This window comes from Hetaerina americana, unplaced genomic scaffold (genome assembly GCF_022747635.1).
Source record: "Hetaerina americana unplaced genomic scaffold, ioHetAmer1.1.p SCAF_1, whole genome shotgun sequence".
Classification (NCBI taxonomy): Eukaryota; Metazoa; Arthropoda; class Insecta; order Odonata; family Calopterygidae; genus Hetaerina; species Hetaerina americana.
Window position 1 is genome coordinate 11,921,306 of NW_027286069.1, and position 17,580 is coordinate 11,938,885.

General features: G+C 37.3%; 1 protein-coding gene and 1 long non-coding RNA gene across 3 annotated transcripts in view; both read right to left on the bottom strand.

Annotated features, from left to right (window-relative positions):
• Positions 1 to 2,223: 2,223 nt before the first annotated feature.
• Positions 2,224 to 8,333, bottom strand: LOC139700086 (uncharacterized). Its single transcript, XR_011703662.1, has 5 exons — positions 8,261 to 8,333; positions 6,713 to 6,874; positions 6,271 to 6,414; positions 4,642 to 4,824; positions 2,224 to 2,514 (listed from the first exon to the last, which is right to left on the bottom strand). It is a non-coding gene; the product is annotated as an uncharacterized lncRNA (long non-coding RNA).
• Positions 8,334 to 12,258: 3,925 nt separating this feature from the next.
• SMC5 (structural maintenance of chromosomes 5) overlaps positions 12,259 to 17,580 on the bottom strand; it is a 38,066-nt gene continuing 32,744 nt past the window's right edge. Inside the window, exons 17-20 of one of the 2 annotated variants that reach the window (XM_071598599.1) lie at positions 15,058 to 15,285; positions 13,578 to 13,757; positions 13,396 to 13,491; positions 12,259 to 12,440 (exon numbers count right to left, since the gene is read on the bottom strand). In XM_071598599.1, the coding sequence (XP_071454700.1) occupies positions 12,300 to 12,440; positions 13,396 to 13,491; positions 13,578 to 13,757; positions 15,058 to 15,285 (645 nt within the window). In that variant the 3' untranslated portion in view covers positions 12,259 to 12,299. Of the gene's footprint in view, positions 12,441 to 13,395; positions 13,492 to 13,577; positions 13,758 to 15,057; positions 15,286 to 17,580 lie in introns of those variants that run through there. The other variant, XM_071598608.1, reaches the window with a different exon arrangement.

Consider the following 17,580-nt stretch of genomic DNA (forward strand, 5'->3'; position numbering starts at 1 on the left):
AAAGCCTACGTAACGGCGTAAGAATAAATTATTCCTTCAACTTTTTGTGGAGACAAAATATAGTGAACATTTTTTATGTACTTGATTTGAGTTTGGGTGAAAGCCGAAGAAACGTAATTGGAGATGCCATAATATTATTTCTGAAATATCAGGGACATGGGTTTGGTCAAACCAAAGGAGTTGGCAGAAAGTTCCTTTTGCAGCATTGTTTAAGAAGAAATTAGACTAATAGTTGACATTTTTGTATCCTATAATTTTAAAGTTAATAAAATTTTTGAATATATTCGTGCATTAATGATTCTTGTGAATGATTAAAATGTTAACTAAGACTGCAGTAACAAAGACTATGAAAAGGCAAGTGGATGGAATTGCATTGATACACTGCACCATTGAAACCGTCCAAGGTCTTGAGAAATTTTTGGAAAATGCTGTTATTAACTTTTTTTTTGGATCAATAGACTCCTCTGGCCGATTTCTTTAAAATAAAAATTACTTAAATTACTGAATATGAACTAGAAGAAATTGCAACAGAGTAGGATTGTCGCCCCATTTTTAATTTTTTCATTACATAATGTTTAACTCGCTCACGTTTAAATTGCTAATATTTGAATACATTATGAAGTTCCGGTGCATTCTGTAAGAATGTGCAGGAAGTAATCGGATGGGGGCGTCATATTTTATTAACCATGTCCCAAGTGCGAACGTATCCTATTTAGCAAAATACGAACTACCCAACGCGTTTTACATGGTCATGTAAAAATTTAATTTCGAAATTATACGTTGGTGCCTCTAGTGGGAAAAGGATGTATTAGGATGTGCTGGTATTTGAGGAGGTTTCAACTACTGAAGGCATGCGCCATCTGTTGGCTAAATCCTCAACTAATCTGTTAATTAAATTTTTTGTTCACTAATTTTCAGTAAATTGTCATCAGAGATTTTGACGGTAGGTACAGGATGCCAGGGAAGATCAGGAAAACAATTAAATATTAAATATTTTTCTGAAAAGGACTGCCATTTTTTCCGGCGCCCCGCCGCCCGGCTGGAAAAAATGGCAGCCCTCCTCACAATAATATTCAATATTTAATTGTTTTCCTGATCTCCCGCAGCATCCTGAACCTACCATCAAAATGCCTGGTGACAATTTGGTGCATATTAGTGAATCGAAAATATTTTGCAAAAAAAAAATTTCGGCCGCAAAAGGTAATCGAAGTTACATTCTCTGCAGTCTTGCCACCTCAATCCACCTCTTATCCCTCAGGCTACCGGGATTCTTGTTAATACTTGGTTCAAAACTGTTATTTCTTATACAAAACCACGGACTTAACCGATTTTTTCTCAAAATCAACTCGAAGAACTCGGCTAGGCTCTCACCTGACGAATCCGAGGCATCTGGCTGCCTCGACGCCTCTCTCGCCTGGCACGGGGCTCTGGACTTAGAATATTTTTCGCTGGGTGGACTTGGGACATAACACGTACATTTTCTCGGGGAGGTTCGGGTACCTCACCTTGGGCCTCACGGTACTGCGAAACGGCTCGTGAGCGGTTGCCCGTCGATTGAGCTACTCTTTTTTGAAGCGTGAGCCGGTTCTTGGAAAATATTCGATACAATGCTTTTTCGCATGTGATAGACCAATTAACTCTAATTATTGGACTTTGTTCAGTTCGGTGCATGACGTACTTTTTGACCCGGTGTGAACAAATGTAGCTCGAATGTTTATTGTGATCACTAATTACACCCAAGTAATGCCTCTTTCACGGTTTTTTGGCTTTTAAACAATCAATTCGATGACATCCTGTTTCAAGTAGATATTACCAAGAAATACCGAAATTCTATTCAAGTTGAACACTCTTCTTGGAATTCTTTCAATTCATGACCAATTAAATAACCCGAATTGCCGAATGCGAGTATGGTAGAGTGTAATAATATTCAGACTGCCATTTTTGTAGTTTATCAGAATATTTATTTACAGTTATCTGTACTTAGTTAACAATTCAAATCAATATTTTCATAAAGTGTTAACTTCTGAAAAAAGATTTTTTTATTTTAGAATTCCCATATTTATCTTTTTAATTCTTAAGCAGCACATTAATGCGAAATTAGTCATTCAAAAGTAACTCGAAGAGGACGATTAAAAAATTAGACCACATTCAGTGTTTCTTTAATCTTTATTATTCATAAATACATTGGTTGAGATACATATGTATTGGAAATTGCATCAGAATTCCAAATATCCTTTTTTGACCAAAACTTGTTACTGAAATACCCTTGTACCCACTATCCACAAAGTTAGTGATGGAGAAGTTGCAGTCTATTCAGATGCCTCATTTAAGGCTGACACCCACTAGAAGTGCACTTCTTTTTTAATTTGTTGATGCTGACGGTACTGTCCAACTTGGCACCAGCAAGGCAATGTACAGTCATTCCTTATTCCCTTCGGTGAGATAGCTTGCTGATCAACCTTGATTCCTATGGAAGCTCCTCTTCTCACCTAGGATAAGCATCCAATGGAAGACCTGAGGGAATGCAATTGAAATATGATAATCAGTTTTCATTTATGTGGTTTTTTAAACTACTTGAAGGATGTTGAATCAAAAATATTAATACTTGGGTGTTCCAAAGGTCTAAAAAAATGTTTACTGGTTTAAGATTGAAAGATTGGTTCCCCTGTAAAAATAAAGAAATGGAAACTTTCACTTTAAATCTATACATATAACCACATTGAAAATCAGAAATATTAAGCTTTAATTAAAATGGAAACGAATTTCATACACATGGAATTTTAGTGAAACTGATGTAATTCATCCATGACTATTTATTGGAAATTATTTCATTAACAACTGGTGCTACTTCACTCAATTCCAACATTTTATTCATTTGTGTAAAAATAATGCGTATACATCCTTTAAATGAATATATCTATGATAGAAATGGTTAAGAATGACTAGCTGAAATGAATAACTTCAGCTCATTACTCAAATACCATAAAAACCATAAACACAGTAATTAAACTGCAGGTCGGTTTGGTAAGCGATAGTAGAGAGTTCACCCATTACCAAGCCCGACGACATGTGAAATCAGCACACATCAGGGCAGGGGGCCAGTACCTTTCCCTGCACCGGTTATGGTTTCCGAGGAAGATCTGATACTCGAAAAAAAAAACAGCTTGAGTGGAGCTTCAGGTGCCCAGACTGCTTTGCCCGGGAATCGAACCCAGGCCCCTCCAGTCAGCAGTCCAACGCTCTACCCCTTTGACTACTGTGACCTCATACTCAAATACCATGTAAGAAATTTGAATCTAAAATACGTTAATATGCTTGTGCATGTTGATCAAATGAATTTTTTGAAATCATTCATATTTCCAAGTTTTCAAAATTTATAAATATTGTCATGTGAATGTGGAAATTATAAGATTAAGTTAAAATAACAATGGAATCTCTTTCCTTCCAAGAAAGGGGAGATGAGGTACAAACGGAACATGGAGTAGTAGTAGTTTTGAGGGGAGGCGACCGACAGCTAAGGTCATTTGCGCCATAGGGGATGGATAGGAAAGGATGAAGGGTGGAGAGAAACCCGGCGTCGGCATTAGCCTACTCTTAACGAAAGGCGCCAAGGGGTCCGCAGTTTAACGTCCCATCCGACGGACGGCGTACTCACTCAAAGTGCCCTCCACAAAGCACCTCAAGTAGGGATCGAGATACCTCTGAAAAATATTCAACACCGCCGGGATTTGAACCCGCGCCCTCATGGTGGGAAGCCAGTACGTTAGCCCCCGCACCATCTCGATCCCCACGGAACATGGAAGATACATATATATTTTACTGCATCAAATGTTTATTTAATGGCAAAATCACCTGGGCCAATAATTAAGTTCACTACGTTTTTAAAGACTTATTGATGGTTTCATCATTTTTTCTCAAGGAGCTCCAACAACTGCTTAGCCTCCCCTTCCACCCTCCTCACTTGCCCATGTGAGCTATGAGGAGGGTATGAAAAGTTTCTGACCTAACAAATATAAAGGACATTTTTTCTGAAATTTTCCGAGTCTGAAACTTTTCAGACCACCCATGTATAAATCCCAAAAAAGTGACCAAATATGAACCGAGGAATGAAGAAGATTGGGATGTGAGAATAAGGGTGGAATGGAAGTAGAGGAAGGTGTGTTCAGTGAGTTCAAGGTAGGAGAGGTGGGAAAACAGTGAGGGTAAACTAGGCAATGTCGTGCCAGTTATCAATCATAACATCTGCCTTGCTTAATACCCTTTAACAGAGGAAAGTAGCACTTATTTAAACAAATTATGTTGTTATATCATCGCTTAAAACAGTTGCTGATGCCAGTGGATAAGCATATACCTTAAGCTCGTGAAATGGTATGGAAATGGGAAAAAATCAAATGGGAATGAAACAAACAATTTTGTAGCATGGTAGGGGAGGGGGGAATAGTTTTTGGGAATAGTTTGAAGAAAGCGGAAATTGTTGCAGGGCATATTGACTGGACAAATAAAATTCAATGCGCATGATAGAAGGGAGATTTCTGGGTGTGTGAGGTAGAAGGATGTAAGTTAGTTTCATGTTTTAGGTGTGGGTCAACACTTAAAGTCATATTACACCATTGTTGATCAATTTAAGAAAATAATTCTTACATGTAAATTTAAAGGAATTTTAGATTAAAAGGCAGAATGAAGGGAAAGAGTTGACAACTCTGACGGAAGTGACATAATTGCCATCACAGGAGGAAACCACTGGTAAACATCCAGACCAGAATGTCTCCATAACCAAAGAACATCAGTCACAGTAGAAATTTTTATACCATCTGATGAAATCACCTAAAAAACCGAAAAGAATAAATAAAAGAAATTGAACATACAGTAACTAAAGATATGAGTACCCAAATAATATTTTTATTGTCCACAGATCATATATATGACTTATAGGAGTCTTCACACAAATAAATTTACCAAATAATTATCCTAACTATAAACATGCTTTAAAAAGAGTGCATATGCGCATACAATAAAACTATGCATTAAAATTACTTCATGTGACGGTTTTCATGGCGTTGGATTGCTTGTCTTTGCATTTCCGGGTTCTCCATCCTGGTTAGTTATCATTTGGTAACGCCAGTCTCACTGGCCATCCTACCTGCGTCTACAGGGTAAAGGTATTTTTTGACGCTTTCTTGTCCAAGACCAAGGAATATCAACATAGATGATGGATATCCATTAACTAGCACGTGGAAAAGGACTATTCAATCAGAGTGCAGTACTTGACTACCAGCCCTATATAAAGCAAACAAAAAAGCTTCAAAAAAAAAATTCGACCTGAAGATGCAGGCATGATGGTCAGCCAAACTGTCGTCACCAAAACCAACCAACATGGATGGAGAACCCAGAAATGCAAAGAAGCATTACAATTATTTGCTATTTAAAAATTTATTCAATGAAAAATAACACTTCATCAGCAGAAATTTCCCCAGTTTCAATATGAAAGCACATAATTTATCACTCATCTTCAATCAGTTTGGTATTGTGTTATAAATTATTACACCCATTACCATTGAGGTTTTATAAGAAATTGCTGATTTAAGATAGCTTATGTGGCTGTTATTATTTCTAGTGGAATATGAGTGAATATAGCTGCTTGCACTAAAGATCTGGAAATTATATATGATTAAGGCAGACATGGCAAATGTATATTACATAGAAGGTATGGTAGGAATATTTAACTTTTTCAATAAGGGCCTTTATGGTTGAAGAAAACTTTGTCCAACATGCATACAGATGATCCCCTGAACACTATTCCATTTGTTTAGATGAAAGGACATGTGAATTTTGCAAAACTAGTATGCATAAGTATGCTGCCATTATGCTGGTTTCACCTAAAATGAAAGTGCTAAAAACTTGCATATTTGATTGGTGATTTGCGATTTAATTTATTTTTCTGAAGTCATTTTGTCAGAATGCACTTTATAAGAAGGAACTAGGCAAAAGGTAATTCTTATTTAAATAACTTTACAATACGAAGAGAAAAGATGAAAGAATGATAAGAGCAACTTTAACATGACACTTCCACATTATTTGGAGTAATTTAAATTTTCATTAGCTTTCATAATGATTTATCTCCTAGAGAAATTGATCAAGTTCTTGACATAACATTTACTGTGGGTAAAAATACTTCGGTTGAATGAAGGAGAGGAAATATATCTAATTCTGAATTTACTGAAATTATTTTAATTTGGTTTGACTTAACTCATTTCAAAATATATTACTCACAAACTCAGCAGGGGGTGTGGTAGTCCAATGGGTAGCGTGTTGGTTTACTACCCTGGGGGCCTGGATTTGATTCAGAGTGATGCCTCTTGAGATCCTCCTCTGCCCCTCATCCATGCTGCGGGAGTTTTTGGGTACCAGATCTTCCTGGTAAACCACAAAGTGACACAAGAAAAAGAACTGGCCTCCATTATTACCCTGTTGATTATTGAATGTAACATAAAATTCAGCTTATTAATAGGTGAGGTACATATGGCCAACGTGCGAGTTTATTAATGCTGTTGGATAAAATTAAAATAACATCTCAGTCAGCATAAGCTTAGTACGTACTATGGTTTTACCCAAATCCATGATACCTAAAATTAAACTAACAAAATGATCGAAGAGAGTAACCACAGTGCTCAGCACAAAGATGGATTTTTATAAATATGAGAGTGCAGCTCACCTCACAAAGGCCTAGGGCAAGCAGGATTAAAAAGTTGTACAGATTGCCTCTCACTCAGTTGCAAAAGTATGGCAAATCAGGACATCATGCCAAAATTAAGAAACTCTGATGTCCATGTCCAGTCCATTTCCTAGGGCTGCATGTGGTTCGCATGTTGGGCACCTTAAAAATAATAGAATTATGCTGAGGCTGGGTATTTTCCAAAGTCACCAGGTATCAAGCATGGCATGGCATGGCCCTGCAGAGTTAAACTGAATTATCTAATCCCCTGGCTACCACACCCCCCATAAGAAATAATGGCATGCTAAATTTCCATCATAAGATTGTCAATTTAATGATAAAATTTGAAAAATGGCTATTTTCAATAAATAGCAAGATATCAACAATCCTGCATCATTGGGATGATTACAAATTGGGCTTCCTTGGTTTCTTTTTTGAATTGTTTTCCAAAGATGCGATGCTTTCAACATGGGCTACTCTCCTCTAAAAACAAAAGCTAATTTCATTCTGTAAATGCACCTTAAGTGTCATAAATTTCCTTGTCATATTAATACAAAAAAATCTACATAAACTCACTTGATTTAGCCGATACTACATATTTAAGAAGTGGTCTCTCAAAATCATTTACCACCACGAGACTTTGGTGCCATATTTTACAAGCAGGTTTTCATTGTGGAATTAATATTTCATTTGGTCAGATATTTCACAATAAAAGGTAAAATATACTTTTAACTAATATTACTCAATAACAAAACTGAAAGTATAAAGTTTGTATTGGAAACACTCAAATGCAGCCACTTCACTTCTCAACCTTGCCAAAAAAGAATGCCCGACACCACACAGGACAATAAGTCCTTCCGTTCCACATTCATCCTACCTCCCTTCATTCCACCCAACAACCCTAGTATGTTCTTAAGGTCACCTGTCTTGACTAATGTTCTCCCCTTTAATACACTCAATATCAGGCTTGATTGCGTGGATATTCATTTTTGAATGAAAGGAGAATGCGATGGATTTCCCACAAAACTTATTCGCTACATCTAATTTAAGCACACAGACCATCTTAAGATACCCAAAAATTATGACTTTGCGTTGAAACTGGTTGTCGTAAATCGTTCCGCCTCTATGACTCAAACTAGAACCCTGTGGATGGGAAGCCAGTACGTTACCCATCGCACCATCCTGGTCCCCAGTGATGACAATTACGGGAACATCATTAATACATCCCCAGGACAATAGCCAACAACAATTGAGCCAAGCTGAAGATGGGATTTACCGCGTACTTCAACCCTTTGCTCAGTGAATGCATATACGGAGACCAGCAGGAGAAAGCAGATTTAAAAATAATTTTTGTAGGCCGACTACATACGACTACAACTTGCAACCGTCAATTTTGGGAAGTGGCCCAAAGATCTAGATAATCGAAACCGGACAATCTGAAACTTGATACACGGAAAACGTTTATGAAGAAGCCTAATCTACCACTGTATGTTTGTACGTACGCTCGTATGAAATCGCCTCTCACCAAAGATATACCCGTGAGAGTACCTCGTCGATATGACCTCGCGGGTTCCACGAACTCCGGGGTAGGAATTAGTCCATCCGCTTCAAACGGCTGGCTCATCCCGGGTCTCAAAGCGAACTGACGAGACTAAATCCCCGTAGGTAAGTAAGGAGTGACTTTGGGGGGGGCGGGGGAGGTTAGGGTCGTTTATCGAGCGGGAGACTTCGCAAAAGAGAGAGTGATATCGAATTGGGACGATGGGAAAGGAAGCTGAGAGAGTTGTTAGCCCAGTTCAATTCCGAAAGTAAGCATTTCGCGTATCTTCGCAGGGCTTTGCACAGGAGCGAACTGGAGTACTGCAGCTAACCGCTCTCTTCTTCGCCAATAGCTGAACCTGAATATTTACTTAGTTTTATTTGAATTTATGACATAAAGAGCATAGCACCTTGTGCATAACGGGGAGGGTGGGTTTGATGAAGGGTCAGAGGAGAGGCGGAGGGAGGGTTGAGGCGGAGGTGAAGCAGCGTTGCCAATCACGCCTCGGAAGTCGATGAGTCAACTGCGTCCCATCCGACGGACTGTGCAGTGCACTGGGATATCCTTGAGTAGCATTCAATTTCTCTTTCGCGGTGACTCTATCATCTCTTTGGTTGGTCTCAATCCTCCTACCCTCATGCGGGTTGGGGGATTGAGAATTCTCCCGCAGTATCCCTGCCTATCGTAAGAGACGACTAAAAATGCGGGGAGACATACCCGTATACTAACCCCTAGTAAGAAAGGGATACTGGCAAACAGTCTAATGGATTTACTGTCTACTGTCCATTTAGCCTGCGATCCACATGGGTGCTTGCCGAGCCTGGAGACCCGCAAGTGAGAGAAGGGGATCCCCTAGGGTGAGCTCTTTGGTTCCCAACGCGGTTTAGGAAAACTGGTATGGACCAGGGAGTAACACTCCTCTTCGGCCCTGTGTTTCGTGAAAACTGGTTTCCGGGGCCTATCCACTCCCAGTCAATTGGCCTTCGTTATGTTAACATATTTTGAAAGAATATTGGGAGTGGGACCTCTTTTTTCCTGAATTCTTTCACTTGGTCCTTGGATTGGAATATTGTTAGTCGTTCCCGGTGAAACTTAGTGCTTAAAATTAGACAAGGAGTATGCCATAACACAGTGCATCTGTGATCAATATTTCGGTTTCCCCGTAGGACTTTGAGAAAACCGCATATTTATGGTTACCATTTCCATCAGAAATCACCAGTGATATGGCCATTGAAACCACTCCCTTCCGGTGAGAGGTTGAATTAGGCATTGTACGCTTATTTCAATTTTTAGCTATGCCGGTATATTAAATCGAAATGCCTACGTACTTATATCTAAATATAAAATACCTACTTTTTTGATGACACTGTACTTTTTGGTCGACCAAAGTTGATTGATCACGTTTGGTAATTACCTTATATTATTAATTTACTTTTATACAAAAAAAATGTTTTTCATTTAATGTTTCAGAGTGTTAAGGTTACCACCTCCCGTATTCCTCTACAGGTTTATCACGTTCTAATTTATCGAGGTGGTCTACCTTTATTCTACAGGGAGCTTTGTTTATCATTGAGGTCGTGATTTTTTTACCTGAGGCACCCAGCCATCTCGAAGACTTCACTTGATCTCTCTAATTTTATTGACATGAACATTCCTACTGCAGTCCGATGGAGGTAATAATACATTTTCAACATCACTGCTGAAGAGACGCCCTTCCATTTGATGCAAGAGATTCAATCTATATTTCAACATTTGATCCGTGAGTAATTTCAGAATGCCTTCAGGAAATTGAACTCGGCAGTGAAGCAGGTGGGTGGTGTCGAGGGGGTTGATGTGATGCTCCCGATCTGCAGCCTCGTCCCGAGGATTGATCGTGGACTTCTGGTTTGCGTGCTTTCTGCAGGCATATCAGGGAGTCCTTCGTCGACCATCAACCGGCGATCCAGTCGTGTATGAACCCTCCAAATTGTTCTGGTGATCACTACACGCTTGAGGCCGCCAGCGGGTAGGATATTCGAGCACTGCAGTGCTTTTTTAGATTAAAGTGTCGGTCAAATAGTGGGTCTATAAAGTGTACTTTATCAAACTTTGTAGCTTTAAATGATGACAGGTTCAGTGCTAGCAAGTGTATTTAACAAGAATTGGATAGCATTGGACGGAAAATGTTGCAAGGGATTCAGTATTAATATGAAACAAATCCTTGTTAAAAATTCAGAAAACCGTAATGTCAAGGAAATACTATCTGTATTGGTAGTAAATTGCCGAAGCTCAAAAAACAAAGTCACAGATTACCATCACGTGGGATATGGTTCATAGTATTGCCTAGAAAAATACTCCACATTATGCTGCCAATCCAAGGAGAAACATTTAATTATGACTTTGGTGTCACATATGTAGTTCATCATATGAATTTCCTTGGAGAAAATAAGTTGTGATATTAATATAGAAGCTTCTTTACTGACATGGTCCGCTGCTGTCTATTTATCAATGAAGAAAACAATGCAAAGATGGTCAATCAAAGTTGGAATCATTTTGTTCTTATTATGTTTTGTTTATCTATCCTTGCAAAACTTTGTGTCAATATGAGAGGACGATGCATAATGGTTTTATATTTTATCTAATTCAGGCCACCAACCATGACTTACTTTTACAAAGTGAAATCTCGCTTAACAAGCACCGCATAGTGATTGTCAAGGAGAGGCGTAGTCCCAGATTGTGCACCTGCTGCATCAGTCTGTTTGGCACTTATTCCAGTACCATCTTGTCATGTTGCTTGTGATCACACATTTTTACCAACTTCAGCTATATTATTTACAAGACTAATTATGCGCAAGACTAATCTTTTTTGAAATCCAACGGCGAGATATGAGCATGGCTGATCTAGCATGCACAATGCACTAGCATGCACTGCCTTATAAGAACGATTAAAGAGATATTCAAAGGGAGAGATTAGCATTTCTACACAATTGTAGAGTATTTTCAAAGAAGCTGAAAGGTTGCTTTTCATAGACATAGATAAATTAGAAGCAATTATAATGAAACACTATTAACAAGAATATAATTTGTGAGGAGGCAAAAGTGATTTTCTCCGACCTTGCTAAGATCATGCCAGGATCATGAACAACAGAAGAAGTATTTAAGGGAATCCTCGGGCGATTCAATTATGTTGAGGGTCACGTGATGGCAGTTCTTGAGTCAATGGATGCTGCTCTGTAAACAAGATAGTTTCATTTCATAGTGTATGGCAGTAACCAGAAAATCATCACTGGCGGTGGCACGATCTTTCAAGGAGAATGTGGAAATGCTCATGAACTACCTCACCAGTAGTTTCTAACTCAACCCTGAGAACGAGGACTGCTGGGATCGAGGAGATTGCCTCAGTAACCGTAGCGGCTGGAAAGGCTACTAAAGTAGTTGTAGGGATGCTGCATATGAAGACCTGCAAGACCTGATGTTGCGTCTGAAGGATGTTCTCAAGTTCTGGAAAAAGGATGCCATCGGGGCAGTATGTTGCCTTCACCCGAGGAAAGCCCCTCACTCTGACAACATTCCCAATTCTGGGAGTTTCCGGTGGTGTACCTGACAAACATCATCAACGGCTGCGTGAGGATATCCCACTTTGAAAGTGGGTCCGGGAGAATTATGGCCCATTTCCCTTCTTGACGGCTTCGGCAAGATAGTCGAGCAACTGCTCAGCAGCCACAGGCTGATTTCGACTGGGAGGGTGGCGTCCTCTTTTGCATTATTAGCCTTGAATTTCTATTTGCCTTAGTAGCCTTGGCAGCGGTCTCCTAATGGATCGGTACAGTCAAGCTGCGATTTAAGCAGTTTAACAGAAGAACTAGAATTCACAGCATTGTGAGGTACAGGGGGAAAACTAATAAATACAGTTATTAATCAGTGATAAGGGGTAATAATTCATCAAAATGCACTATCAGTAATGAAAATTTAAAAAATTTAATTATTACAAATATATAAAAATATAAGGTTTTTCCTTAAACAAACACTTCATGCTGAATAAATAAAAGGACAAAACTAGTCAAATGCTCATTTAGAAGTCAACATCTTTGACTCTTTTTCCTTTCTACGTTTAATAATCTTTTTACAATCAATAGTAATATTCTCCACATCCCCATTGATGACACAAGTGAACAGTAGTGCGTCAGAAAACTTCAGAGAGCGGAGAACCTGAAAGCAGACAATAAATTAAAAATGCAATTAGGTAATTTGTATTCCGACAATTTTAAATCACCATATATTAAACTTTATGGTTCACATAATAAATTAATAACCAGTTCACATGGAGCAAAACTTTGACATCCCTGAGCAGAATCTTGGGAATACATCAAACTTACAGGACAACTTTTTACACTGTTTCATGGGTGCTATATTTTTCTCTCATCCCAAAACAAGTAAATGAGATGCTAAAATGTCTTATTTTCAATGGTGAAATGATCTAACTAACATTTTTTTAATAGATTAGTTCATCAAATACCCGTGCATAATGGTATTATGTATTGAGGGAGAGGCACATTTTGAGAGTAAATTGTACTCCAGGAATCAAGCCAATAACTTCAATTCCATACCTATTTTTTAAAATATCTATTACAGGATAATTTTTATAAATGAACTTTTAATTTATTAAGGACCTCATAGCAATAAACTCATATCAAAATATACCTCAACAAAGGTTATAGCACTCGGAGAGAAGGGATTGAGCACTGAAGTGTTTTTTAAAAATGAGAGCTAAAAAATTATTTTCATGCAAAATAAAAAATCATATTCTTGGACAGTAAAGTTTTCAAGAATGACACAAATTGGTTGAAGCATTTGAAAACTGCCTCTAATAAAAATTGATAAGTAACAAGTTGGCTATAGTGTGTTTGGATGGGCTAGTATCATGCAAATTGGCACACTGATATTCAATTTCAAGTATTAATCTAGAAAAATTGTGTAATAGGTAGGCAATTTGTTTGGAAATTTTTAATTTTTGACTTCTGTTTGAATAATGTGAATGATTCCAAGCAAATCTTATTTTCCCTCATCCCATTAGTAAGAAATGAATAATGCGAAACAGTATATTAAACCTACATCAACACCTTTGAGAAACAATTAGAAATATAAAATTGCAGTTTTCACTCACTTTGGGAGTAAATAGAAAATATTGAGCACCTCCTGATTTGGAGACTATGTCAGAAAGCAACTGAAAAACTGCTGATTCATGGAACTCATCCATTCCCTAGAATAAAAATGAAAAATATAAAGTCCTTTGGCCACATTTTCTCAACATCAATATTCAATTCCATCGTACATTATGATAGGTACCTGATTTATTTCATCAACACATCTGAATGGGACAGATGTTAGTTCCTGCAGGGCCATTAAGTACACAGCAATGGCAACTGCTCTTTCACCACCACTTTGGCGAAATTGATTCAATTCCTGTAATCCACCTTCCTGCCTGAACTTCACTTGAATTTTAAACCCATAATTTGCAAAATCATACTGTCAAAAGAAAAAGCATTGTGATTTTGTATAATTTCCCACGAACAGAAAACAGAACAGGATTTCAAGAGATTAAAAGGCACAGAATGCCCTTCCTATGAGGGCAAATTAAATATATATATATATATATATATATATATATATATATATATATATATATATATATATATATATATATATATATATATATATATATATTTAACCTTATAAATAAAAGTTATGAAGACAGTAAAATTAATAAGGCTGATTTTTACAGATATGCTGAGGGGATTAGATAATTTTGCAACATAAAATGCCAGTCTTCATACATATGAAGAGTCAATTGTTTGACTTTTATTACTCCATATTTAACATCGCTTTTATTTGATAAAATTTTGGAAAAATTCTAAATAGAGGCTTCCATTTGAAACTAATTAATTTGGCAGTTTGATCGTATTTAAGGCCTTAACAGGAAGTCTCAACACCAACTCTTAGCAGAATAAAAATGACAACAGAACATGTTAATCCTCTTCTTTCCCACCTTCCTTGCCAAATCCTTTTTCCACAAGTTAACCAACTGAATTTTTCAATATGGTGGAATTCTTATGGAAAAATGGAATATTTGTTAACTTTAGGCATTATAATCTAACTCTCAAGCATTCCATGTCTCGCTAATTAAACTGCTTTATTGAGTGTGAGCAACATTACTTCCGGTAGAGTGGAAGCTTGATATGTATACCATTTATCAGATTAACAGTTATCAGTCAGGAGTTATCAAATATATGCAATATACTATATAATTTTGCTGGATCTGAGTGACGGGAGGGAAAAACCATCAACATGATTTAACATTAAATGTGAGATATTGCAATTATATGCACATGCATCAAAGTTCATAAAAGACGTCAGGGCATAAACTATAGGAGTCATTGCAATATTTGTTGGACTACCTACTTATGAAATTTATGAAAAATGACAATGAAATAACACATGAGATATGAACTTTCTAAGGATATTTGCAATTATAATCAATAATAATAATGCTCCATTTAATAGAATGATATGCATTGAGCTTCACAGAACATGTCATGCAGTGAATCTATTGTAATGGGAACTGATGATAATGCACAAACCCACCTTATATTAATGTTTTGGCCAGTAAGCCTGAGGTTAAGGCATATAGGTTACTAGTGTTAAGTATTTACGACTTATCTTAATGAGATACTTTTGAAATCAGGAAAATTATCCATGAGCTATCTCAATTTAAAATTATTTATTCATGCAAAAAGTATTAAATTATGTGATCAACCTGGATACTTACTTCAGTCAGGCCTTGAACTAGGACGACTTCTCCGACATAATTTATCCTTGAAAGGAGCTCACCAAATTTTTTATCCAACCTCTTAATAAGATCATTCACCAGTGGCATCCACTTACTTTTTAATACTTCAATTTCTTCTTTGGAATTTTTCAAATCAGTTGAATGATGATTGATAACATTTTTAATGGCAATTATTGCAGTCTGCCTCCTCTCATATTCCTTTATCACCTAATAAATAAATTATGGTTTAAGTAACACCAATCAAAACAACTAAAAAACCAAAAGCTAGAGTAGGTATTTAATATGCATTTCAGTATTCCCAGTAAAGAAAAGTGAGGCAAAATAAACCCTTAATAATCTTGATTATATGGGGTCAAGGGTTGTCATGTTAGGACAAGTCATGATTATCTAGGGTTTTAAAACAAACCATCCCAATCCCTTCTAAATGCTCCATATAATTCACTGGAGCCCATAGGGATAAGGAGAACCTATTGCAATAAAATACCAATTTTCTGCAAACATTGGATAGGTAACAGTTCAGAAGTACCTTTGAACAAACAATTACAATGCATACTCAATTGTACTATATCATTTATTTAGCCTATTTCCATTTCCTGATGTGCCATGAACTTCATCCTACTCGACTATGATCTCTTTCAATGTTAATCCTTTTGAATAGGAGTGTTTAATCACTGCATGGAATGGACTTTTTTCCATTTTCCCAAATGAAATAAAGCTTTTTGCTTCAATTGGCTATGAAAATAAAATAATGAGATCGATATAGCTAAAACTTTAACAGCAATCTAGTGAGATATTAAGCTTACTAAAAGCAACACTTTTCCAATACTACGAGCACTATCTCTTGGATTTTCAAAGGACTTATTAACTTACAAAGAACTTATTCAAAGGATAAAGGACCCACATATTATCACATGTCAACACTCCTAAAGTTGTGGTCCTATCAGCATTACCACACAGGTATACACACTTTCTTTTTTGATTTTTCATCCTCCATTAGGGCATGAAATTTTTCCAATGGAATCACTATCAACACATGTGAAGCAATTTTATCACAAATATTATATATCCTCCTCAAATGCCGTTGATGACCACTAGGTACTTGAAACAAAGGTTTAGTGCTAGATGACAGCATTGAGGAAAATATCAACAAACAGATAGGATCTGACTGATTGAAATATTAGAGGCTATGTTTGTCATTTCCTTGCATGGGCTCATTAGCATCACAGTCTGTTCGATCATTAGTTCCACAACTTCCAAGCAAATAGCATTTCCTATTTGTGATATCAAACTACTGAAGTCACTGTTTAAAATGAACAATATATCATTATAAATAGTTTCTCAGTTCATCTCATTACACTCAAAACATAAAAGAAACCACTGTAACACTTATACAATTTTGAAACCTATAGGAACTAGGCTAGTGAGTGATTATAAGCTCTAGTTAATCAAGAATCGACTGTACGAGGGGCAGTCAAAAGAAAACCGAAGACCCACTACAACATGACCGCAGGATAGTTTCATTGAAAAGTAATGACCAAAAGCACTGAGAGACGAGATGATCAAATCCAGTTTTGTAGAAAGAGGCAGGTCACTGATTGATCCAAAACCACACCCACTCTTGCACTTCCTCATCCATATGAAATCGACGCCCACTAATGTCTTCTTTAGGTTGCCAAAGATGTGAAAATCACATGGTGAAAGATATGGGCTGTACAGAGGATGTTAAAGTGCTCCTGGATAAGCTCATCAATCCATCATGCTATGACATCAGGGATAATGGCTCGATTGTCCTGGGCACCGATCATCTTGATCATCTTGCAGTAATGTGTACCCTTCTTGGAATCTCCTACCACTCGTCAGGAACATGCAGTGTTCACCATGTACAGAAGACAAATGATGAGTTTTGCGTACTCCAGCACCCTCAGCCATCACAAAATGAACCACACCTCACCGCTCTTCTTTGCTTGCCTCCATTTTTACAGATGGACAAATGCACTACACCAGTCCGTGCACTAACAAGCACAACCCAACAACTGCTTGTGCCTGTGAGTTGTCACTATGCAGTTATCCTACCACTGAATGGCAGTATCAATACGTAACAACAGTGTTGCCACCTTTTGCACAGACTGTGTTTTATGATGGGTGTTCGGTATTCACAGACTGTGTTTTATGATGGGTGTTCGGTATTCACAGACTGTGTTTTATGATGGGTGTTCGGTTCATTTGACTACTCCTCATACTACAGAAAAGCTTATAATTACAAATATGTACAGTTTCAGAGAATACATTTTTAATATGGTATTTGCTCTTTGGACACTTAACAATGGTTGTAATGAAAAATAAGCAGCGAAACCCATTGCAACCATAAGTCAGATAAAATATTGATTCATGTTACTAGTATTTGTATGTTCTCTGCTTTCCCTCAGACATTACAATACCATATATCAGAAACCTGAGGTGAGTTAAAGAATATTTCATGGTTTAATTCAACTATGGCCCCAT